Source organism: Clarias gariepinus, chromosome 3 (genome assembly GCF_024256425.1).
Source record: "Clarias gariepinus isolate MV-2021 ecotype Netherlands chromosome 3, CGAR_prim_01v2, whole genome shotgun sequence".
In the NCBI taxonomy this organism is placed as follows: Eukaryota; Metazoa; Chordata; class Actinopteri; order Siluriformes; family Clariidae; genus Clarias; species Clarias gariepinus.
Genome location: NC_071102.1, coordinates 11,578,991 through 11,605,669, shown reverse-complemented (window position 1 = coordinate 11,605,669; position 26,679 = coordinate 11,578,991). Strand labels below are relative to the sequence as shown.

General features: G+C 38.1%; 1 protein-coding gene across 1 annotated transcript; it reads left to right on the top strand.

Moving 5' to 3' along the window:
• On the top strand, nucleotides 1–26,679 carry hsd17b12b (hydroxysteroid (17-beta) dehydrogenase 12b). The gene is made up of 11 exons (XM_053493181.1): nucleotides 1–282; nucleotides 11,545–11,591; nucleotides 12,345–12,420; nucleotides 16,315–16,422; nucleotides 16,727–16,791; nucleotides 17,737–17,781; nucleotides 18,627–18,661; nucleotides 19,395–19,476; nucleotides 23,676–23,741; nucleotides 24,115–24,264; nucleotides 24,864–26,679. Exons 1-11 carry the CDS (start codon nucleotides 111–113, stop codon nucleotides 24,969–24,971), a joined length of 954 nt encoding a protein of 317 aa, XP_053349156.1. The 5' UTR covers nucleotides 1–110; the 3' UTR covers nucleotides 24,972–26,679.

Genomic DNA, 26,679 nt, shown 5'->3' with positions numbered 1-26,679 from the left:
GAGTTCGCCTCGTAGTTAAGCCGTACGCTTGGTAGTTTGAATGCGTGTCGAACGGAGATTATTTTGAAGCTGGAGTTTAGTAAAAACACACATACTTACAGGCTGTAATTATGGAGGCGGCAGATATTTTAAAGCAGATTAAATTGCCTTTGTTTTGGGTTGGAGCTGTGACAGTGGCCTGGGTGTCTGTGTGCACTCTGTACCGACTCCTGAACGGCCTCCGGGTGTGGGTCCTGGGCAACGGGAACCTAATAAAAGCCTCCAAACTGGGGAAATGGGCCGGTAAGTAAACAGGTGTACTGATCACACTACTGTACATTCAGCACAGAAAGTGCAGTTTAATTACTACTTAACTGCCATATTCTGCTGCTTATGAGTGCCATTAAGTAAGTAGTTCTGTCTTATAAAAAAAAAAAAGCATAAAAGATTCTACAAATAATACTATTATTTATTAATTCCTTTGGTTTATCCCAATGTGTTCTGCATTAAGGTTGGTATAAACTGAAAAGGTCTTTTCTGTTATCCTCACAAAATCTGGTGTTTTACTGCAACTGCTAGAAATCAAATAAAAGTATTTATCATTGTTTTTTTTTTTTCACCAGCTCTGTTTTTACACATACTTATGAAAACTGGCTTATTGTTTTAATTCCACGAGGCAGGTATTCAGCAGGATTCCCCCATTATTTCCTTCCGCCAGCACACAAAAGTGACTTATGTGGAAGTTCAAAAGTCAGCTTCATGATCTGAAACACAACTCGTTGAGTAATACTCATAAATCCTTCTTGCGCAAGATTTTTTTCCCCCTAAAGTTTGTCAAATCATCTCTCCACACACCCTGATTTTTATTCACATCCTTGTCTGCAAACAGGTAAGAACTAAGTAGACAACCGTTTTTTATTATAAAATAAAATGAATCCACCTAAATGGGTTCAATTTTCAGCCACCTATGGTTTAGCTATCAATAGATTATTAAACCAGATCATGACTTGGATCATGGTCATCATCATCATCATCATGAGATTGTTTTACCCTCCAAACCCAATCGAGCTATAATTCTGTTAACAACAGAAAACATTATGCCAAGATTTCTAGCTCTTTGTTTTTTTGTGAGACAGAGACTGACTAACAATCCAGCATCTTTAAAGATCAGTGATTTCTTTTAAATTTACGCTTCTTGCCATGACTTAAAATTGGGGTGTTTTGATCTGAAAAGAAGGAAACTAATAGTGGTGCATTTATTTTATCATAAAACTGTGGGTGTGTTTTAACTTTGTGTATTTTTGTGCTTCCTCCGAATAGACTATTAAATCTAAAATGCATCAGATGTTTAAAACGTTTTTAGTGACTGATATAATGATGATGATAATTGCCATTTGAATCATTTGCAGGAATTTGCAGGGTGTTTTCCACTAGTGCTCTGGGATCATTTCTGAGAACACTTGACCCCAAAGTCTGGTTCATTTTTATTAGTGAGAACACAATCATTTCAGGTGGTCTCGGGGACAGTAGAGCGTACTCGGCATGGATTGAATCAAATATGAAAGCCAGTCATCCCTGAGCACAGAAGTAAAATGCTGTTTTGACGCAGTCATCAGTGCCCTCTGTTATGCTCATCCCAATCATTTCAACTTTAGACAGTTTTTCCTGAAATATTAATAATATTAGGTAGGGCTGCAACAACTAATCGATAAAATCGATAATTATCGATAATGAAATTCGTTGTCAACGAATGCCGTTTTCGATTAGTTGGGCTGCTCACGCCACTGAGGAGCGCGACCACAAGATGCACAGATACACACCCGCTCGCGCAATGGAGGTTACGGAAGCGTCTGCAGGAAAAAGCGCGCGCCTCGAGCCTTTAATGTAAAATGCCTCTAAGAAGACGGTAACCTGCACGCTATGCAAGACCGAGCTTTCATGGCATGTCATGCACTTAAAAAGAAAACATGTTGGTGTTACGAATGGCGAAACGTCAGCAGGGTCAGTAAAAACTGTATCTCTTCATCGTGTAAAAGTTGTATAGTTTAAGTGCTCTTGTTTAAACTGTTTGCTAACTTATAGTCCACTACAAAGTTAACTTGTAATTTACTGTGGTTTTTACTTATGCATACATAATTTTATTATACAAAATTACATTATTTTAGCTGTTTATATCTTATTAACTGAATATATCAGTGTATTTATATATATATATATATATATATATATATATATATATATATATACTGTATACATTATATACTACATTTCATTTAAGGTTTAAAATGTCAAAATTAAAGATTATCAAACTCTTTATGTGGCTTTTGCATTTTTAAAAGTTTATTTTTATACATAAATAATACCCTGATTTCTGTTTTGTAAAAAACGTTATAAGCAAAATATAAAATTAAAGAAGCGTTTAGGCTTTATCCGATTTATCGATTAATCGAAAACATAATCGCCCAACTAATCGATTATTAAAATAATCGTTAGTTGCAGCCCTAATATTAGGTGTAGCGTGAAAGTTAACATTATTTCTTTCTCTTCTTCTCTTGTGTGAAATATTATGGTTTAATATCAGCTTATAAACCAAGCTTTTTTGCTGTTTAGTAAAGTAAATATGCACATGTACCCGAGTGAAGTAATCTAAAAATAATGTGAACGCTGGGTAGTGGGTAGTGGGAAGCAGTTGTTCCTGAGCACGGTTTGAATCAGTTGTGCCTAATGTGAAAATGCCCTTAAAGAGTGAGAACAAATTGCTCCAAAACTCCAAATTCTGAAATTTTCACAGTTTTAAAATGATTTAGGTACACTTACAAAAGTTAAACAACAGCTTTTTGGTATAAAAACAATCCACTTGCGAAATGCTGTGGTTTTGCAAGATTGTCATTTCTTCTTCTTTAGAGGTTTTGTGTGATTAGTGCAATACCACCACCTACTGAACTGGAGTGTGGAGCAGAAAATTGCAGAAGGAAAATATTACTGCTTTGTACGAAACAGGACATTTAAACTATCAACAACACCAATACCAGCATTTCACAGCATATTTTATGCTTTAAGTAGATTGTAATTCATAAACATATTAATTAAAAATGAATTTTTAAAACAATTGATTGTTTACTGATGCATAAACTGCCCCACAAAAGAATTACAGTACATCACTGAACCTCTAATAATCAGTAACAAATGTGAATTTTGTTTTTATTGTGATACCTTTGTGGAGTGTTTTTCCATGTCTCCATGCCAGTAGGTTAGTGGCAAATCTAAACAGCCCTTTGGTGTTGTCCCATTTAGGGTATATTCCCGTCTTATACTCTGGGCAAATTTAAATCCACCACAACCTTGACAAAGACAAAGCTGTTACTGAAAATAAAAGAATGAATAAATATTATGATGTGATAACACTTATTATCACAGTTATTGCAAGTATGATAACATTGGCATGTTACACTACGAAGGCCTTCTAAGTTCAAATATTTTATCAGACATAAGTAAACTAATACTCTGGGCACATCATTTAAACATGTAGCGTAATGGGTAGTTATTCGAACCACAGTGGTTTGTTTTTAAACACATTAATGAGTTGTGATTTCCATCACTGCAATAAAATGTGAAAAAGTGTGGACTTTTGGCGGTGCTTCACAGACCCTTGGGGGTTCACCAACTCACTGAGATGGATCAAAAAAGCACAGGACTAAAGCAATGCACGTATCACTTTAATAGTGAAAGTTTAAATTATATTTTTTAAATCCTTCCATGGGTTCATTTTGGTAATTTGGTAAAAGATTTATTAAAATATACAACAGTTCAGAGCAAGCAACTGATTGGTTTCCCAAATCGCTCCCCAACCACTAATCAAGGGCTCTACTAGGAATTGTACATCCTAGTGTGCTAGCTTTTCATTTAACACTATTTGAGATATAATTCTGGAACCTGGAAGTTAACAGACCTGATATTCTAAAGCAGAAGAATAAAGAGAAATGTACAAGATTTGCAGGACTGCCCACTTTTATGGTTTATTCTCCACACGATTGGGCTACACAGCACTGGAAAGAATTTACAACTGCTTTCACCCCTGTTAATTAAACCAACTGTCAGAGTCGCCATTTCCGCCAGTCACGTTAGTCCCAGGAGGGTATGTGTTGGCGGAGAAAAATATAGGATTAAGTAAAGAAACAAAATCATAATCTATTTTTAAAATGGTGTTTGTTGGAAATGTTGTATAAAAGCAATATCACACTTGAGGTTGTTTAGGTGTGCTTAAATACTATATATACTGTATGGGGGATGCATGAATACCTATAATAATATCAAGTGTTTGTGAGATACACTGCTCATTTAAATGTACTCTAAATAAAAAACATCTCCTATTCTAACATTTTGATGAAATGTGACAGACGAACTGCGTGATAGAATTTTTTGTTTGTGAACAATTGAAACCGGGAGCATGGCTTAGCCCTGTTGCATCGCACTTTTTCTTTAGGTCATCCGCCCACAGTCCAAAGACCTGCATTGTAGGCTAATTGTCATTTTCAAATTGCCCTGTGTTTGTGTGGCACCCAATCTAGGGTGCCTTGTGTCTCATGCCCTGAGCTCCCTGGGATAGGCCTAATGCATGGTACCCTACACAGGATAACTTGTATTGAATAAGTGAATAAACTATTACAATGTCTCTAATTTGTCCAGAAATTGAAAGTGCATTGATGATGATCACCTTTTTGTCAGTTGCACTAAAAACGTTTAGACGTGGAACTCCTACTTGTTAAACTTTATTCTCTAGTCCAGCTCGTGTTCTGGGTGACAGACAAATGAAACAACTCCATAATTCATAATAACTCCATGTTTCTTAGCTTAGATTTCTTTCTTGTTTTCTTTGGAAACGTAGCTGATGATACAGAGGAAGTGCCAAGTGGTTGAGAAGTAAAAAACTATCATCAGTTATGTGGAACTGCTGGATTTTACATAAAGGACACGGCACTGTCAGTGGTTGTTTGGAAAATATGCAAAACAATCCTCTACAGTCTGAAAGAATATTAAAATGTTATATGATAATGTATTTCAGTTAAATGAGACAAGTTCCTGCGATTTTTAGGCTGTTCGTCCTGCTGACCTGTGCATGCTTCACGGTCTAACTGTATTAACACATGACCTGTACATAAAGACTTATTCCTGTAGGTCATTAAACAAGCAAAGGGTTCACACATTTGGACAAAAAAAACTCCAAAAAACAAAAAACTAATACTCTAATAAACAAAGAGAGCTATTTTTAGCCATTTCCTGACAGATTCACTCGGGTGTGAATTCTATTTTCTGTTCATGTTTCCACTTTTGTGAATGAAAGCATCTGAAATTGCAGGCTATAATTGGTTGGTTCAGAGCAGTGATATGATTGGCCCCGTGGATCCTTGTATGTGTGTGTGTGTGTTTGTGTGTATATCTATTGTGATGTGCACCCTTGTTGCCACGTGCCCCAGCTCCCCATTCTTACATATCATCCTCATTCAGCGGAGCTGCTTTATTCTCCATCTCTCCTCCCAGTCATAAAACAATGTGTGCTTCTCCCCCGCTGTCCCTGCATAGATAGAGCACACACTCACTCCCTGCTCTCTGTCTTGTGTGCTTCTCTGTTCTCTCAGTAATGTCATTAGAAGCCTTATTTATAGACACAAATTGCACAAACTTAACACTAAACCCATAGGTCTCGAATGTTGGAGTAAAAGGTTAGTGGGAGTTAAACATTTCTTTATTGTGGCTGTCCTTTATTAGTTATTAAAGTGTCCCAAGACCAACTGTCTCTTTTATTGTTAAGAAACTCTGGTGTGTACCCTTGGAGACCTCGCCACTATCTTTTATTTACGAATTTATCTCGAATAATGACTTTTGTTTAGGTGGTGGTGAATCTGGAGTTTATACTGGGAGCACTGTGTGGAAATTTCCGTAGGAAGGGAAGTCAGTGCACCATGTACAGTACACACAACTGATTTGGCTCCCAGAGGGAGGAAACCAAAGCAAGTGGTGGAAACTGATGCAGAACCTTGGAGAACATCTCAATTTATAAAATTTCTGTATCTCCTTGGTCCACTGTTTCAACCCTTAATTTCATTTATCATCATTTCAACAGTTATGTTTTATTTATTTTATTTGATACTTTTACTGGTGGCTTTTTTTTAATTTTTAAACTACTCTGCATGGCTTACATTGCCCCGTGAGAATAAATAAAGTTTTTTTGAATTGATTTGAATTTTTCTCACAAGAATTTACCCATCTTCTTAACATTAATAGGAAGGCTATTGTAAAGTTTAGAAGTCATATAGACTACTTATTACTGTCATAAGAAAGAACATACAGTACATCTCTTGGGGACCAAAGAGGGCAGTAAGAATAATATAAGATACTAAGATGTACTTGAGTACTGGAGAGCCAGTGCATGTTGAACTTTGTGTACTAGAAGTAAACTTTATCTCAAAAACAAAACAAGTAACCAATATACACAAGAAAGGTTATTTGTAGTTCTTGTTACGGTTCTGGTGGTAATGTGGACTCATTGGTTCATCGTCAGGTGGTGGATATGGTGTGGCTAAAATGGGATTACTGTGAGCTAGTCGAGAGGTGTAGGTTTTTTTGGATTAATTAGAGGTGTCTTTTAATATTCTCTATGGAGTTTGCTATATGATTATAAAGAAGTAAATAAATAAATAAATAAGTAAAGTGAGTATCCCCAATGTGATAACTAACTTTGCATGATATCATTTCCAGAGAACATAAAACTCAGAAGGTCACTTTGCTTGCACATTCAACCACTTGATTAATAAAACATCCTGTTTCTCTGGAAACATTTACCAGTCTATATATATTTACAGTATGGAAAGGAAAATGAAAAGAGACCTGAAACAGATCCTTGTTGTACACCATAGTTTACTTGTAGATTTAAACAAAGTGAATTTTTATAGATGCAAGTGCATTTTTCATTGAAGTCCTCCATCCATTTTTCCATTCACAGATTGTTATAAAAAATGTATTAAGAGAATGCATTCATTTTTTTTCATTATAAAGTTCCTTTGCAAGAGCTTATGAATGCTTCATTAATAGATGTTTAGGAACCGATACAGCATTACACTTCTGCATGTTTGCACTCAAGAGACATTCACACGGTTCTGTCCCCCCCTGAAAATACCTCACCTCAGGGAAAACACGACTGCATCTCTAGCTATTTTTAGAGAGACAATTTTGAACCTCTGCTTTTGAAGATCACCGCTGATGTGAAGCGAATAAAGCCATCGAGAGAGGCACGTGGCATCCCATGCTATTTAAAGCAGAATGTTGGTGTACGCCATGGCCCAGGGGACCCTTTGAAGCCTCGGCCGCAACATCCAATGAAGCACTCCCTCCGTTACATAACACAACATACATACAGGGACAACGAAGGATGGCACCGCACACCTCTCCCCTCCAGAAGTTTATGTGAAGAGTTTGAGAGGAAAAGGTTGCTTCGGTGGAAAAAATGAAACCACGTGGATGTCACACGTAACATTTTTGTTTTTTACCCTGGCGGTGAGGCTATATTTGTCACAGCACTATCCTTTGTGGAATGAGCTAAAATCATTCATGCATCAGTGGACAGTGAGGGCACTGGCTGCAAAAAAATTATTCATTCACTGTTGCATTTCTTGGTGAATGGTATTGTCTGGGCAATGAATAGACAGCACTGTTGCCTCGCCTGGCACAGCATCATTCGTCTTAACGGTCCCTGTCAGTCAGTATGCACAGCATGTGTTACTGCAGTGGTGGTATAGCCTGCTCCGATGCAGCGGGATACCCGTTTGCAGCTGATGCTGGGGGCGATACCCAGGATGTGCAACCTGTGCACAAGCGAAGAGGGAAGATGTGCAGCGTGTGATCGAGCCTTGTTGGTATTCAAGCGCTGCAGCCGTTCCAGACGAGGCTGCAGTGCCTGCCTGGTATTTTTAATCTCCTGTTCTTTTTTTAGCCCTCAGACTATTTTGCGGCAGCAGCAGCGATGCGCGCTGAGAGGGGGCGTCCTCACTCTTCAGATATCATGCTGGAGTTGACTAGATTGCTCCAATTTTTTGCCTTTTTTTTTTTTTTTTTTGTACTTGGTGGCAGATAAATTATTTCACTCACCTGATATTGATTTGTTTCAGCCAATATTTTTCTGATTTCAATGCCTGGAGCTGTCGTAGGTTTTTTTTTTTTCCTTGCATTGGTCGCAGTTCACAGTCTGTTTGCTTTTCAGTTTGAAGCCATTAAACAATCTGAGGATTTACTGTTATGTCATTCTTTTTTTTTTTTTTAGAATTTTTCCAATTTTCTCCCCTAATTTAGTCATAGCCAATTCCTCCCCCTCACTAGGGGGCTCCCACATTAAGGCTACTACTACTACCACTCAGCCGGGAGGGCCGAAGACTATCACTTGTTTCCTCCGAACCGCTTGACATCAGCCGACCATCTTTTTGACCTGCTTGCTCACGCACCATTAGGGGCGAAGTAACACACTAGGAGGAAAGCGCTAGCCACTCCTTCCGTGTGCGCGAGCTCACAGACGCCCCTGATTGGTTGTAGAGCCGTAATTAATATGGGACACGAGTACCTCCCATCCCTCCCCCCTGAGAGAGCTCGGCCAATCAGCTCTCTCTAGACCTCCGGCTGTGAGAGCGAAACAGCATCACCCGGGGTACGAACCAGCGATCTCCGGATGATAGGGCGAGCACTTTACCACTGCGTCACTTGGAGGCCCCTGTTATGTCATTCTTTAATTTTCATTTAAATTATTCCATAGAGAATATTAAAAGACACCTCTAATTAATATTAAAAAACCTACACCTCTCGACTAGCTCACAGTAATCCCATTCTAGCCACACCATATCCACCACCTGACGATGAACCAATGAGTCCACATTACCACCAGAACCGTAACAAGAACTACAAAAAACCTTTCTTGTGTATATTGGTTACTTGTTTTGTTTTTGAGATAAAGTTTACTTCTAGTACACAAAGTTCAACATGCACTGGCTCTCCAGTACTCAAGTACTTCTTAGTATCTTATATTATTCTTACTGCCCTCTTTGGTCCCCAAGAGATGTACTGTATGTTCTTTCTTATGACAGTAATAAGTAGTCTATATGACTTCTAAACTTTACAATAGCCTTCCTATTAATGTTAAGAAGATGGGTAAATTCCTGTGGAAAAAATTCAAATCAATTGATGATAAATGAAATTAAGGGTTGAAACAGCCAATTGAATATGGCTTATAGACATGATTTAGATATAATTGCACTATTTTCTTCTGGCACTGTTAATTCAGTGACCTGTTTATTTTTAAATCGCAAGGTCACGAGTTTAAATTCCTTGGGATTCTAAGGAGCAGACTAGCCGCGGTATCAGTTTGAGGGATGGCAAACTTGCATTCTCACTTCAATCATAGCGACACTAGTCAATCATGGGCGTCTGCCAACACACATCAATAGCATTCCCTCCCAAACCCCTAAGTGTGTATGAGCAGCAGTGTGTTGGAGTGTCTTGAAGGAAGCACATGATAGCTTTCGCCCTCCCTAGTTTGTAGCTGTCTCATTCTTATTTGGAATTCATGTGTACTGAGTAATCACTGAGCAGTGGGAGAAAGTCCTTTACCAGTGTTTAGCTTTAAAGAAAACGTGTTAACTCTAATGCTGCGGTTTGGCCAATTCGGGGGGGACAAAAAAAGTTTTCTTTATAGAAAATTGACGGGGCAATTAACTATCAATAATGGTTGAATTTTCTATTGACGAAAAGTTACAAAATTGTTTATATATAAGAAATTCGCAAACTTCAAGACTAAGACTTTAGGACAGAATTAGCATGTCAAACTTAAAGACTTAAAACTTAAAAAAAACAAAACACAAATTAATATGGGTTAGTGCTGAAAATCACGAGGGATCAGCTGAGACATCATCGCGATACCTACAGGAGGTGCCGATTCTGTTTGTCTTTTAATTCTGTTAGTATCTCAATTTTATAAATATTCCAATTATTCATTTATTTATTTATTATTTTTTAAATAATTTGTCAATTTTGTTACAATCTTGGCAAATGATTTGCTTCCACCACATAGAATACTGTGCTGCCTTTCAGTGTGTGAATAGATTAGAGTGCGCCACCTGTAGGATTATAGAGGGATTGCAACATTTTCCCCACCTTAGTTGCAACCATAAACATTTATACAAATTTAGTCAGTGTGGCGATAGGTGAATTGCCATACAAAAGAATCGCAATAAATAACTTGCTCTTTTGTTATCTCATATCTAGTATGGGCAAAAAATAAATAAAAACTGGTATATCAATGTCTCTTATATAAAATATGTAAACTCAGTTCTGTCTGGAAAATTGGTTAGAGTCAGATCCGCTTTTGTTATTATTTGTTTGTTACTTTCCTTTCGACTCCTCTGCACTGATGTGAATGTGTGGATACGCTTTATGGAAGAGCAGCAGGCCCGTGTCTTGGCTGCTAGAACTAAAATAAACCTCAATCAGAGTAATGGGTTATGACAGCATTTTGTCAATGAACAGGTGAACACAATGCCACACATTGGCATGAATATTCATCACGCTTTTATGGTGTTAAGCTACAACAGAAACCATTTGACCAATTTCCTAATTTCGTCTTGATCCTGACCTCATCAGAAGAGATTTTTTTTTGTACTAAAAAATAACTCAAAGCACACACAAATTTTCCCTCGCCTCTAGCTGTGTGTCACCACCCTTCTCGACTGTACTCTCCACTTGCTGCTTGCTTTTCACTCTTTCTTTCTATTTTTAGCTGCCCTCAGCATCAGTCCTCACTCACCCCACCCTTGTGCTGTTTTGTTGTTCGTCATCCCTCATTCCCTCCCTCCTTTTCCACCACGCTCTCTTTCTCTGCTACTCCAGTGGAAGCAGAGTGCTCACGTGAATCTTTAATCAGAAATCTGCCTCTTGACACGAGCCATGCCAAGGTCAAGGAGGGTGACGTGATGGCCGTGCTCCTGGTGCCGAAGCCGGTCGTGAATCTGAGTTTTTTTTTATTTTTTTTTTTTTTACTTTTTCTATATATATGCATCACATCCTCAGCTTGTCTCCTTACATGCCTTGCTTCTAGCTATTTTTACAAAGAGGTGAGCTGTGAGAGGGGGTGATGGAGCAAATGGCTTAAAATAGCCACTGTTGTCTTGGTAAAGCAAGGACGACTGAGCAAGAACGGTCGAGGAACACGCTCAATGTCCTGATGTTAGCATGTATTCCTCCCAATCCAAGTTCAAATCCATTTTCAGATCTTAATTTCAGGAGAATTTACCTAATGAACATGACACTTCCTGGTGTCATCAGGGTTGCATGTACATGTGTGGGTGTGTGCTGTAATATATTATGTCTATGGAGGTAATATGGCCTCCTACATCACACCTAAAGTAATTTACAATAACATTATGAAAGGAAACCATGCATCTAGTGGGTTTTCCATGCTGGTTGTATCTCATGATTTAAATAATGCATTATTTCTCTAGCTAACCTTTTCCTCCATTTTTCAACTCCTAGTTGTAACCGGGGCCACCGATGGAATCGGAAAAGCCTACGCGGAGGAGGTAAGACTCCACTGTTTTTTTTTCCCCATCTCCCTTTACAGAAATCACAATGAGTCATCAGTGGAGAGGTCTTAGTTAGAGATCAGCGGAGGACTCCGCTCTAAAAAACACATATCACTTATAGCAGACACGCTTGCAACGTCACTGCTCATTTATAGATCTTGCTTCCCGATTTGACCAACTTCAACGCCGACTACAGATTAAGTGCTATATCACTGCTTACTTCAATGTCTCTTTATTTAATAATTTATTCTGTAGTCACTGATTGATGTTTTTGTATTCTTTGTCTTTACTGAAAAGACTGAAAAATGTTTTCTTTCAAACAGAAGCATCTGTCCATTGGAACTGTATACACAAGCGTTCACGAACACCACTTGCTCATTACAGGAACTTAGCTGGAAGTTTTTTCTCACATCCCCCATATGATCCTGATTTCGATCATTAAAAGAGTTCATGGGAGGCCAGCGTTTCAGACACGAAGCAGTCAGTCTGATCATGGATTTGGTGTACTGAGAGAACTTTCTACCTAGATGGTATCCAAGCACTAGTAAATGCTGGAATATGTGCATTAGTGTAGCAGGGGGTTATATTGAGAATTAAAGGGAGTTTTTTTTTTACTTTTATAACTGTGTTCTGTACAATCAGAAGTACTGGATTGACTTGAACATCCGTTGGAGATTTGTCATTTGTACTATAAATACACCCTATAATGTGCCATAATGCCTGGTTGGCTGTGTTTCCTTATCGTTTCAGCTTGCACGGCGTGGCTTTGCCATCGTCCTCATCAGCCGTACTCAGGAAAAGCTGGATGAGGTGTCTAAAGCCATCGGTATGTTCACTTTGGTTTTCTAAATCTATCTTCACTACATGTTTTTTATTTAAAATAAAATGACATTAACCAGTACATTGATTAGGAAATTTATTAGGACAGGTAGACAGTCATGTGGCCGCAGTGCAAAGCACAAAATCATACAGATACAGTAATCTTATGAAACATCAGACTGGAGAAAGTCTGTTCTCAGTGACTCAGTGAGAGGGTGACTCTGACCATGGTGCTGTACAGAGGACAGAGGTTTACTGAAACTGGACAGATTTTCGAAACATCATCACATCATAAATATTTAACAGGCCAGTTCTGGTGAGCTTGTGCCAATTTTATCCTCAGATTCCTGTTTTTGGCTGACAGGACTTCAAACCAATATATTCTGCTGTATCCCACATGGCTTGTTAAGACCTACTGCTCACTATTTGTTGTTGTTGTTGTTTTCACTATCAGGTTGTAAAACCTAGAGACTATCTTGCTTGAGAATCTCAGGAGATCAACAATTTCTGCAATTCTCAAACGTGCTTGTCTGACACCAACAACCATACCAAAGTCAAAGTCTCCTGATGTGTGGCAAATGTTGCTTAAATTGCAAGCACAAATTTCTTGGCCCGGGTCCGTTTCCCATCCAGTGTCCAAACCCCAGTGCAGTGCCATTTCCACGTCCGGATAAATTGGGAGGGTTGCATCAGGGAGGGTAAAACCTGTGCCAAGTTGTTGTGCGGATCGGATGCTCTGCTTGTGGCGACCCCTCGATGCAAAAGGCTAAAAGACAACAAAAAAAATCTGGGTTGTTCACTTATTTTAAGAAAGTAAATAAAACTATATTCAAGATATTTTCACTTGCTAAGATATCGTTTGTTATCTTTCTGAAAAAAGTGACAATAAAAATTATTCAAACATAAAGTAAAATGCCAGAACGGATCTGGTCCCTTAGGAGTGCGCACACCTACAGCCGCAAGTGTATCTGAGGAGAAAAACGGCAACAACAGCATCTCGGCGTAAATAGTAAAATGCTTGCCGAGTGGAACGTGGGTTCAGCTATGGCTCAAGATCCTGAGCAGCGCTGGCTGGGTTCCAGTCGTCTCCTCTTCCCATGCTGTAGCTTGTGTGCATAAGTAAGAAGTGTAAACCTGTATGAGAATATAGTGTGTATATATATATACAGTATGTATATATTTCTGTCTCCCCCTCTCACACACACATATATACAGTGTGTGTGTGAGAGGGGGAGACAGAAAGAGAGTGAATTGTGATGAAGGGAAAGTGCTGCTCCTGCGTGCGAGGCAGCGAGTGTCTCCCTCTGCTGAATGAGTTTCGATGTTAATGAACCGGGCTATTTTTAGTGTCGCACTGAAAGACAGGCTCCGTGCCAGCCGAGTGGCCTGGCTGCTGCACCGCTGAGGGACGATCGCAGATGGAGGTGCATCCTGGGATACGTCATATAGGCGACATGAGTTCTGTACATTTTGTACATTCAGACATGAGCAAGGGTGCAGTTTTGTAGCATGTAGGAGTCTTGTTTTGTATGATGTAATACAGAAAAGGAGAACAGGCTAAGGTGACGAGTCGTGCTCAGGCGCCTGCAAGCACATGGGATGAAAACCATGCTCCCACCCGACACCAAAAAAGGTGCAGATTTCAAACGTTGTGCGCGTCATGTTTGTGTGTTTTCGCCACCGTGTTTTAATTGCCTGTGTTGCTCCAGTTCACATGCTCCTGCACATCTTTCTCAATGAAGCAGGACAGCGTCTTCAGGGAAGCGGCTGCGAGTGCAAGCAGAGACAAAAAGAGTGAATGGAGGCTCGTTTCTTCTCTCGCTCTCCCATATAGGCTCTCATCATTCTTTCAACCTGTCTCTCACTTAAACATCTAAAGAAAAGTGTAAATTTCTAAAAGTGTAAAAGTCTTCTCTCTTTCTCTCCCAACCTCAAGGCGATTATTTCTCTTGCTTTTTTTTCTCCTTTTTTCCAATTACTTAATTTGTTTCATGTTTGTTTTTATGCATGCCATTATTTTTCACTGGATCTCTCTCTCTTGTTTATAGTCCCTTTTTAATTCTACTTTCGTTCATTTTCCCCAGTTTCCTCCTTCTCCACCTACCACCCTCTCATTTTTTTTTGCTCCCCATTTTCTTCCAATTACAGTGAAACTTCGGACTATGAGTAACTCGGTTTGCGAGTGTTCCGCAAGACGAGCAAAGATTTTTAATACATTTTGATTTGAAAAACAAGTCTTGGTTTATAAGCACCAAGTATCATGTATCACGCATGCGCTGATGAAGCCGAGCGTCACGTGACCACAACTAAGCCAACAGTTTTTCTCAATCTTGCGTTGCGAAATTGTTGATAAATTGTCTCCCCTGCTGGGTCTTAGTGCCCGTCACTTACTGGTATAATCAGCGTTCGTGCATGTACTGTTTACTATAACACTGTGACCACATGTGTACAGCGCGCATGTACTGTTTCTTATAATACACGTGTGTGTGTGTGCGCGCGTGTAAAGCAAAAGAAAATCTCATTAAAGGTTAAAAATACATTTTCTTAGCCTCTCTGTTCCAGGCTGTGTGAGCTTATGTGTGCGCAAACTAACGGAATAACTGCTGTAAAGTAAAAACGCACTCTAAACACGTGCGCGTAATTTGACACCGTGTCAAATTATTTTTGTTTGTACTAGCAAGGAACATCACTAATGACATTCGTGTGAGCGCAAACTAACGGAATAACTGCTGTAAAGTAAAACAAACAAACCTGGACTTTACCTTTAAAAAGAATCGCGACAGAGCAGTGTTTCTGTGAGGAGCAAAACCCCCCCAGCACAGTGTCAAATTACGCGTGCGCATGTTTAGAATGTGTGTTTTTGCTACTCACAGAAACACTCCTCTGTCGGGATTTATTTTTACCTTTTTTAAAAGATAAAGTGCAGGTTAATTTGTTTCATTTTTACCTTATATTTTGTGTTAAATAATTTTTTGGGGATGTGGAACGAATAATTTGAGTTTCAATTATTTCTTATGGGAAAATTAAATTTGGTTTATGAGTGTTTTGAAATACGAGCCCGCTTCCGGAACGAATTATGCTCGTAATCCAAGGTTTCACTGTACTTCATTTTTCAATTTTTTTTTAAATTAATACTTTTTATCATTTCTTTTTATCTGTTTGGTTTTTATGCTCATTTTTCCTCTCCTGGCCTCTGCTTTTTTTCTGTTGCATACAGTACTTGCCATGTTTTTTTCACACAACTTTTGTCACTCTTTCCGCTTCATGTTTTTTCTCTGCTGGCATTTTCTTTCAAATTTTTTTTTTTACTGTTTTTTCTTTTCTCTCTCCATCTACATTTTACATTCTCCTTTTTCGTCTTTTTCTTTTAAATCTTTTCATCTTTTGTTTCTCTCAGTCACTTTATCATCACCCCATCCCATGGCCTCACTTTTCCTGTATCTGATTTTATGTTTCGGTTCCTAACCTCCTCCCCTCTCTCTAACTTCAGTCGAAAGGTGCAGCCAATAGCACAAACTTTGCAATTTGTTCATTTATTGGTTTATTTGTTTCCAACTTGACTTTGACAAAGGCTGATGGAGAGAAGCATCTTTGCCATGACTTAGCCTACTTCCTATGTCCACTCGATGTTCTCTAATGAATTTTATTACTATGATTTAGGGCATTGTAATCTATGGTCTGTAAACATTCCTGAATCTTAAATGGTCGTTTGAATTGAGTGGATTTCCTGTGATTGACTACACATGTGTAAATAAACTCCACAGCGTTCTCCTCGCACGTCCTTAACTGACTTCTCATAATTTTTCTGACATCACTGAAATCAACGCCATTGTCTTTCTTATTGCCATATTTCTGTAAAGCACATTCTTGGTTTTAACAGCTTGTCTTGGTTCTTTTTCAGAGAGCAAGTACCATGTTGAAACCAAAACCATCTCTGCAGACTTTGGATCGGTGGACATCTATTCCAAGATTGAATCTGGACTTGCTGGTCTTGAAATTGGGATCTTGGGTAAGTTGTGTGTGTGTCTGAGTGTGTAATTGCATTTTATCAACTATCCAATCACTGGGAAGCTTGCGTGTTTCAGTGGTTGTTATCTTGTTCCTGTAGTGTCGCTTGGGCTTTTGGAACAAAATGTTCTAGGCGTGGACTGTGTAACTGGTGTCTCTTTTTCTAAACTAGTGGATATTTTGAGTACAGTAGGAGTGTTTCTTTAATGAACACTGGCCATATGCTAGTGTTTGCTGCCTCCTACTGGATGCGAGTCGCTCTCGTCTGTCTGGTTATGCTTTAACTTACTCTGTTTTTTCCTTAGTCAACAACGTCGGCGTGTCCTACTCTTACCCTGAGTTTTTTCTCGACGTTCCAAATCTCGATAATGTAAGTAGTGGTGTTTTATTGTGGAAATGCAGTTTGGTGTGTGTGTTTTTTTTTCTTTTTTTTTTTTCTCGTGGGTGCCATTAAGTTGATGTGTTGATGGTGCAGGAGCGGCTCGTGACCATAGCCTGTGCTGGGGCAAGATGGCATTTAATAATAACGGCATTTACCACAATTAACCCGAGACCCTATTTTGCTTAAATAATGCCATAGACTACCCATAGCTGCAATTATGTCTTTTAATGGGAGGCTAAACATGCTGTACACCATCTAGGAAGGTGACCAAATAGACAGATCAGCCATGACATTAACAGTTCGATCCTACAGAAAAGCCAACGTAAGATAATTTTCTGAAAAAAGTCGATGCTGGCTATGATGGAAAGTATAAAAACACCTACACATCACAGCTTGCTTAGCGGGCAGAAAGTTCAAGATTCTTGCTCTGGCATCCAGATTCCCCAGATCTCAGTCTGTTTAAGCATCCATGGGACATTCTGGACAAACAAGTCTGATGCATGTTAGCCCCATTTGGCAACTTACAGCACTTAAAGGATCTGCTGCTACTGTAATTTCCGTCTAAATACAAATGACCCATGATTTGGTGCCAGTCTTGAATTCAAAACCCAAGGGGTCAGCACTGTTTTGGTGGCACTAGGGAACCTACACAATAGTGAACATAATGTTTTAAGGTTTAAATGTTATGAGTGATCAGTGTATCTGTCAAACAGCACTATTTGTTTAATCATGGGTAATTTGTATTTAAATGGAATTCACAATACAGAGTTGTGAATAAATAAAATGTACATTTGTTGAATAACAGATAAAATAGGTATAGATAATAATAATGAATATACTAGAGAATAGTAGTTATAACTCGACTTGCCTATGCAGACGACCTGCAACTGTTGAAATCGTTCTTTAATGAACACCACTGTGTCTTTATTACAGTTTATAAACAACATGATCAACATCAACATTACCTCGGTTTGTCAGGTGAGAGTAATTTCTGTACTTTTTTTTTGAATAATTCGAGACTGGGTGCAAACATTTTGTCTTCATAAGCTGGATATGATTGTGATGAGTTTTAAAAAATAGTGTTTGTTGCTTTTTCATCCCACATTCAAAAAAAATGTTGTTACTTCCCCTTCTATTTATTGACAAAATGTATGAATTAATCCAACTTATCAAAGTAAGGCCTTGGCCTTGAGAAAGTTTTTGATAGTTGTTGGTCCTGATCTTACTTTCATTTGGACTTGATCTTGACCTTGACTGACTTTTCAACTAGTCTTCGTCTTTAACATTGCTCGAACGTGACGATGTCAGCCTTGACATCATCACGGCCCAACCTTAGGGGACATTGGGAACACTGGGCGTGAGATACGCACATATGCATTTACACACACATTCACACCTAGGAGGATTAATTTAGTGCAGCTCATCACCTAGTGATGTGTTTTTGGGACGTGGATGGAAACCTCCATGGACATTGCGAGAATATAAAAAACTCCAACACACGGTCACCAGGACTGTTTTTTATTAATAACATTTGTATATTTTTTTAAATAGTTTAAGTATCCGAGGTAAACATTATTTATTGCAGTCATTTGTAGTATTGAAAGTAACCCTCAGGCTCTGCTGCCACCTTTGGGCCAGAGTTGTTAAAACACAGGCCTAACCAGCCTTGCTGTGGTTGCTCGTAGTTCACAGAGTAGTCTGTTGTACTGTATGCAGTCACTCTAAAAGTTTTCTTCTTTTAAACACATGCCTATTTTCCGTAATTAAATGCAAACTCATCTTTTCTCTTGCATTGCTTATCTCCTTCCTTTTGTTTACTGCAGATGACTCGGCTTGTGCTGCCTAAGATGGTTGATAAGTGAGTTATTACAATATTTTACTCTTTGCATCTAGTCCTAACCGCTTTTTGTAACATAAAAGATGTAAAAAAACAAACAAACAAACAAACAAACAAACAAACAAACAAACAACTTCCAGACTTCACATGACTTCACTTCATTCACATGAAGTTTTTATTGATTTTTATAATACTATGTAAAACTTTTTTTTAAATTGTCACAATATTGTAATGTTTCAGAAAAGGTAAAAAGATCAGTGCAGAAAGCATACGATTGGCTACATTTAGGCCATAAATGTGTAATTTGCCTTTTAAGAGACTGCCATGACAATTTTGTATCAAAAATAAAATGCAATATTGTCTGGAGAAAATTTAGCTTGCTGTTCACACTGTTACCACAAGAGGGTGCTGTGTGCATAAGCTGTGAATAGACAAAGCCATTAAGAAGAGCTCTATATAAAAGCAAACCCAGCTATGTACTGTATATGGAACACTAACACTGTTTCAAGGTTTTAAAAGCCTAGTAGTAAATAAAATGAGTGGAACTGATAGTAAAACACAATAAAAAAGCTCAGTTATTAAAATATTAGCGTGCCTGTCCTGGAGTTTCCTGATCTTTCTGTCTGCACATTTCTCCTCTTAAAAAAGAGAAAGCACGCTAAATCAGCGAGTGCTGATGGTAATAAAAAATGCATGAATGTAAGCCGAACCGCACAGACTACAAATCTCTGCTGTGTGCCGTGTTTCATTTCAGGTCCAAAGGAGTTATCCTGAACATTGCCTCTGCGAGCGGCATGTACCCTGTTCCACTCCTTACTCTCTACTCTTCCTCGAAGGCAAGTTCACTTCCTCGCTTCCTGTCCTGCTCCAATGTGTCAGACAGACCTGCTTCATGAGCTCTGTGCCGAGCAAGAAAATGAATGTCACAGATAGTTTCTAGTGAAGTGGTGTTTGATTTTTCAATCTTTGTGTGAAGTGGTGTAAAAAAAAAAAAAAGTAAAGCAATTTCAAATGTATTATTATTATCATGTTTTTTTCGGACCTCCACCTCCCCAGTCTCTATTCCAGTCTCTAGCTTAACTAACCATGAAGGCCGTGGAGAATTCTTCAGACTCACAGCTCAATGCTTAACGTTTTGCACTTTGTACGCTCGGCAATACTTAATTCAATTTTGAACTTTTAACTAATTCAATTATTTAATTCCTCCCTCTAATTAAGAGCCCATTTTTGAGTTAAATCAAGTGTGTTAGAGCAGAGGAAGCTAAAACTGCACAGCAGTACCCGAGACAAGTGCTCAGACCTGGCTTCTCAAGCCAGCGATGTGCAGTGGTCCAGATCTCAAGTCAAGGTCTCATCATATTCATTAGTCATGAATGCTCTTTTTTTCTATAGAAATGTGTGTAAGGTCATCTGACACTTTTTCCCCTACTTGAAAAATACTACTTGTTTTTAGGTTTAAATCCTGTAAGAAAATTTACTTGAATGCAGAGATGTGTTCAAGTATAAAAATGTCACCTCATAGGGTTGATGCATTTGTGCACTGTTGATTGTTTTCAGGCACAAGGTAAATTAAATGGAGTGGCACAAAAGGGGTGCATTGGGTGTTTAAAATCTGTCCCCAAAGTGGGAATTTCAAACCTATTTTGGTCCAAAAATACACACCATCTTAACACAGACAATTTTTCCAGACCCTCAGTTCCAGTTAAAAAAAATCTGTCCCATTCCTTACAACATAGCTTTGTAAATCCTCACAATTTATATCACGCATCCGTAACATCAATAGCTTTATTAAACAAATGGTTTGTAAAAACAAACCATTTTATTAGTAGAAAAAAAACAAACAGCACAATGATGGCTATTAAAAAGCTATTATCACCAAAATGTGACCATTATGAAAATTTTCTCTTATTCCCAAATTTTGTCTGATTTATTCACATTTATTGCTTACATAAAATTAGCATTTTAGAGATTTGAATTTAAAGTTCAGATTATTTTCCCCCTAATGCCAATTAGAGCAGTCTCCCATCAGCAACAGCTACCAATCAGACAGACCGTAGACTATCATGTGCTACCTTTGACATGTGAAGCTGTCTTCCGCATCTTTTCCATCTGCTACTCATGCATCGTTAGGCAGTGATACATTTGGAAGAGAGAGTTATCTGCCCCTTCCGCCTGCATGAGCTGAAAGATGCCAATGATTGGTTAGTGTCGCAATGATTGATGTGGGAGTGCGAGTATGTCACCCCTCTCTCCAAAGGCTCCTGGCCATTGCTAGCTGTACTGTAGCATAGCCCAGGAATCGAACTTGCGATCCTTTTATAATAGTTGTGAACACACGTCCCTTGCACCACTTGGGAGACTTAAATCACCAAATTCAAAACAAAGGAAAAAATAAAACATGTAAAATAATTAAATACACAAGATTAAAAATTCTAATAAAAATAAAAATGATCAGAATTTAAATATATACTTGTCAGTTATAAAATTCGATAAACTTCCATAAATGTATATGCTCCTATATAAATAAAATTCAACATCTTAAAATGTGAAAAATGTGATGCTGATTATGTAAATGAACCTATTTTGCACTGGCTTTCATTCTCTTCCAATATGTAGTGATTAAAAAAAGAACAGATGTGGAGGAAGGAATGTTTTGCAGAGAAGCTCATCCTTTAACTTTTAACAGCTTTTATTGGCGTTAAAATCTGGACAGCAGAATACGAGAATTGTGTTCAAGTCAATCTGGGACTTTTTTGCAGAATAACAGAACACAGTTATGGAAAAACTCCTTTAAATTATTTTTATACATATATATATCCCCTACGACACTAATGCTGTATCCTAGCGTTTTACTAGAGCTTGGATCCCATCAAATATTGGCCTTCCAGGAACATGTGGAATGCCTTGGATCGGGGTCAGGACTATATGGGGGATGTGGTAATAACTCCCAGCGAGTTCCTGTAATGTGCAAGTGGTGCTGGTGAATAGATGCTCCTCTTGTGCAATTTGGTGACAAGTTTTTTGATGATTTTTCAAGAATTACACATCCAACTTGCTGTTCATGGGAAAAACCGTAGAGGGTCCCAGTTGGTATCATCATTCACGGAATGGCCTTCTTTAAAATGTTTGCACCGTTTAAATGTTTTACTGCAGCTAAGAGTCTCATCACCGCACTGTGCTTAAAGTCTTCTGTAAATGTCAATAATTTTCATGGCTTTATCCAAGAGAAATTTCCACCCAAGTCCTGGTTTGACATAAATGCCCCTCGTACTTAATACTACAAAGCAGCAGAAAAGTTTGTGTGCTCATGACTGATGTACTGTCATTCCCCCCATCCATATATAATCTCTGCACACTTTCTGTTTAATGCCTTTCGGTGTAGTACTGTAGCTTGATTTTAGACTTATTATGTAATTGTGCCTCAAACGATTAAGGCTTCAGTTTACTGATAAGAAGGTCAGGTGTTCAAACACCAACACCTCCATGCTACCACGCTTGAGCCCTTGAGCAAGGCCCTTAACCATATTTGCTCCAGGGGAGCTGTATTTTGGCTGACCCTGTGATTTGACTCCAGCTTCTTAACTGGGATATGTAAAAAAAAAAAAAAAAAAAAAAAAAAAAATTATAATAATTTCACTGTGCTGTAAGGCACGTTTGACAAATAATCGAATCTTAATCTTATTATGACAAGTCAAATTTACTAGTTTTTGCAGTCAGCTGATTATTTCTATAAATAAAAGTCTTTTAAAAAATTGGTCAATTATCTCTAATCATCTGTCATTACATACAGCGGGGAAAAAAGTATTTAGTCAGCCACCAATTGTGAAAGTTCTCCCACTTAAAAAGATAAGAAAGGCCTATAATTTTCATCATAGGTATACCTCAACTGAGAGACAAAATAAGAAAAAAAAAACCAGGAAATCACATTGTAGGATTTTTTGCCAACAAAGGGTATATAACAAAGTTGAAGATGAAATTTTGTTTTTGACCAAATACTTATTTTCAACAATAATTTGCAAATACATTCTTTAAAAATCCTACAATGTGATTTTCTGGATTTTTTTTTTCTATTTTTGTCTCTCATAGTTGAGGTATACCCATGATGAAAATTACAGGCCTCTCTCAACTTTTTAAGTGGGAGAACTTGCACAATTGGTGGCTGACTAAATACTTTTTTATTGTATTTTCCCAGCTGTAAATGTCATTGTGCCGCACTGTGCACTCTCATTTTTTTAGAGCTTAAAAAAAAGAGTTGATTTTGTTTGGCTACTTCAGCGTCAGACACATTACTTAAATATGTATTTATTTAGATGTATTCATGTGTTGTATTTGCATGTGCACTGTGATCACGAATTCAAATCATGTTTTGGTCGATTTTAACAGCCGTCAGTGCTGTGAATCACATGGCTGTAGTAATAAGCAACAATTCATGGCTTGTTGTGTGAATATATGAAAAATCATGCAGTAGTCAAAGCCGGCCAGACTGTCTCCTACTTCAGTGTATCTTAGCAACACACACGCAGCGCCGTGATGTCATCGAGGCTGTCCCCACTGGCCTTTTTGTGGACAAACGCTCTCTCGCAGAGCAGTGAACAGCAGCAGTTTGTCACCTGCAGTCACCAGGTCCAGTGAACACCAGGATTTACTGTCGATGGATGGAGTAAGGAAATGAACAAAGGACAAAAAAGAAAAATGAACCATAATAGATAGGACAGACTAAGCCTAAGACTTAAGACTTCAAATAGTCTTTTAAAGATCTCGAATGTCTTTTCTATTCATTAAGGCCATTTTTCCCCTTCTTTCAGAGCCACTGACTCACCCAAGCACTCATTTTCCTTGAGCTTGTTTTGTTCAGCTCTAGAGTCCTTACTTTAACACTTAATATTTGGAGTTAACAGTTTTGAGTAGGAAATGTTGTCACGCAGTTGTCAAAAACCCATTTTCCTTTTTCTTTTTCTTCCGTAATTTGAGTACAGTACATATTTAAATCACATCTTTTCCTTATTAAATGGCCTTTTAACTACTTTTTCCTCAGGCTTTTGTGGATTTCTTTTCTCGTGGACTGGATGCTGAATATAGGAACAAGGGCATCATCATTCAGGTAAGAAAAACAATGAATAATAATACAGATAGTAGTTGCAAGCTAGAAAAATGTTCCTCTATCATCAAAGGAGCAAACTTGTGCTCTCTGGGTGGAAGGGATGTACAGGAACACAAGCCAATCGTGGGTGTCTGTGAGTGTAGTTAGTTAGAAAAGGACAGAGAACGCTTTCCTCCGAGTGTATTATGCTGCCCGGTGAAAAAGCATGATCAGCGGTTCAAACAGATTAGTTCCAGAGGGAGCACAGTTCCGACTCCGTGTGGTGTTGTAGCTGAAGAACTAGAGAACTTACTGGTGGTGGATCAGATTTTGAACAATACAATTCTGACAGAGAAACTTCTTTTATTAACCTAGAATGTTCACTCTGATTTAGAGCGTGTTGCCCTTCTTCGTGACAACTAAGCTGAGTAAGATCAAGCGAGCATCTCTGGACATCCCCACTCCGGAGCGTTACGTGTCTGCGCAGCTGAGCACTGTGGGTCTTCAGACTCAAACGAACGGCTACCTGCCTCATGCCATCATGGTGAGAACCTGACCTGACATTCATAAGATTATAGCTCATAATAAGTTCAATGTCTTTTGAAGGTGCTGCCTCGTTGGGAGAAGCCTGTTTTACTGGGCTTTTGGGTGTAGATGTATGATGTACAAATTAGTAGCCATGTGATGGTAAGGAAGGCAGGAAGTTCACAAGTTTTCTGTTTTGGTTTGTAAGTGGATACTGTATGCATATTTTTAATGAATTTTACACATAAACTGTACAATGCCTCACCTCATGTAAATTGACGAAGACTTTTTTTTTTACACTGTATTTCCATTGTCATGCATCAAGTCTGAACCAGAGCTTTTATATTTCCTATTTTTAGACCAGATTGTTATTTTGCTCCGTTGTTGCACAGCAACATGCACAGTCTCTGTGTAGGATTATGTAAAAGGTTCTCTCTCTCTCTCTCTCTCCCTCTCTCCCTTTTTCCCACTGTCTTTTTTTTTATTTGTCTTGAGTTATCTTTCAGTCCCTTCTGTAGCATCCATGAGAATATGCTTACTAAGAATGTCATTTGTATAAGAAAGCTGAAGATCCCGAATTTTGAATTATAAGCTAGCATTGTGTTTTAATTTCTGCAGGGTTGGGTGACCACTTCTCTACTTCCTGCACGATTGCTCAACAAGTATGTCATGAACATGGGTCTCTCTCAGCGTGCACGTTACCTGAAGAAGCAGAAGCAGGGCTGAGGGGATCTGCACAGCAAATGAAGCAGGATGAGCAGAGTTCACAGAGGAAGATTGGTGGACCAACCAAAATTTTTACGAAACTACTTTTCCTTTCTCTGCTGGAGACCAAGATTTAATCAGGTTTCATTGCTACTAATTGAATTGTTTGTTCAGTATTTTACATTTATTTCTGTTCTAGAGGGGAAAACAAAAATCATTTCAGTTTCATTGCTAAGAAAGAAAACAAATCTACTGCATTTTTTGAGAAACATTTCTACCTGGCTAATTGAACAGGATTGCGCTGAGGTCATACCTGCAGCATAGGTGTATATCAATGAGTCCGTTTACACTTAATCAGCACTCTAATTTACATTAAAACAAAAAGGCATAATTTTGGATTAAATTATTATGCTAGAATTAACTCTGGTGTTGTCTTTGAAAAAGATTTCATGTTAATATTGAGTTAAATTTTTTAAAAGCTTTTTGCTGTGCCGATAATTGTACTTGCAGTTAAACATGCAAAATCCTTCCCATTACCCAACTGATTCCCATGTTGAAAACTGTATGCATTGCTAGATGCCTTTAAAGAGAAATGGGAATATCTGAGCAGCTCTGGTACAGCTGCTCGAGCTTAATTCTGCGCCAGAAAAATGAAACAAGCCTAAAACAAAGAAATGACCCAGTTTTATTACGTGGTAATATTGTGAATCCCAGTTTTTTAAATGCATAATTGGAATTGTATGATTATTTTTGCGCCCAGACGCGTTCAGAAAATTTACCCACTGCACCTTTGTATTCATGGCACACAATTTACATTTCAATTCAATGGTGTGTTGATTTAGGTTGCGGCTTGCAGTTGTTTGTTACAACAAGTTAAATCGGGGTTTAAAAAAACAATAGCACTTAAGATTTCATCCTTTTTTAAAAAAAATGGTTGTAGTTAAATCAGCTTGTTTAAAGGAAATGTTAAATTTAATCTCATGAATGATTTGTTATGGGCATGTTCACTATTGTAATAAATTGCATTTACCAGAACAGTTGGTACATGTTGATACCACACAAATGTTTCTGTAAGGTTACATCTGTATATATATATATATATTTTTTTTAATGCAGAGTGCATTTGCATTGATCTAAATTTGTGTTCCTACATTAATAGTAACTAGGGCATTTTGATGACTGTGTTACTAATGCACTGGTGTAAGGACTTTGTGAACTAAGAGAACAGTTATGTATTCATTTTATCTTCATAATGTCTCAGACAGGTAATGCCATTTTGGAGGAAGTGGCTGTATGAGGTTAAGTTATGATTGAGGTACGAGGTCAGTATTTATTAATAGATTTGGCCTTTTATTTCAGAAGAGTTTAAAACAATACATGACTGTGATGTTAATGTCAAACTTGCAGAAATAAACTGGAATGGTATGTTGCTTCATATAATTTTTGCTTTTAAAAAAACAAAAACAGAAGTGTTAGAAAATCTTAATGGCTGTTCCTGACAATGCTGAAATTTATATGAAAATTCTTACATATTTTATGGTTTTTAACGAGACAATTACAGTACTGTAGCAATTTATACAACTTCTGTATAAATTGTTTATCCTGGGCACGACGCTGAAAGTCACTAATTTCTAGCCTAATCCAGTTGCAAGGATATGAGTCTGTATATTGCCTGTGATCCCTGGGAGTGTGTGCGTTTGTTTGTAAGTCGAGGTGTTGTGGATTTTCT

Excerpts from the sequence above, each read along its gene's own strand:
- hsd17b12b (XM_053493181.1), top strand. The coding sequence starts at position 111 with ATGGAGGCGGCAGATATTTTAAAGCAGATTAAATTGCCTTTGTTTTGG. Across the intron at positions 16,792-17,736 it reads ACGTTCCAAATCTCGATAAT|TTTATAAACAACATGATCAA; the intron begins GTAAGTAGTGGT and ends TCTTTATTACAG. Across the intron at positions 18,662-19,394 it reads CTGCCTAAGATGGTTGATAA|GTCCAAAGGAGTTATCCTGA; the intron begins GTGAGTTATTAC and ends GTTTCATTTCAG.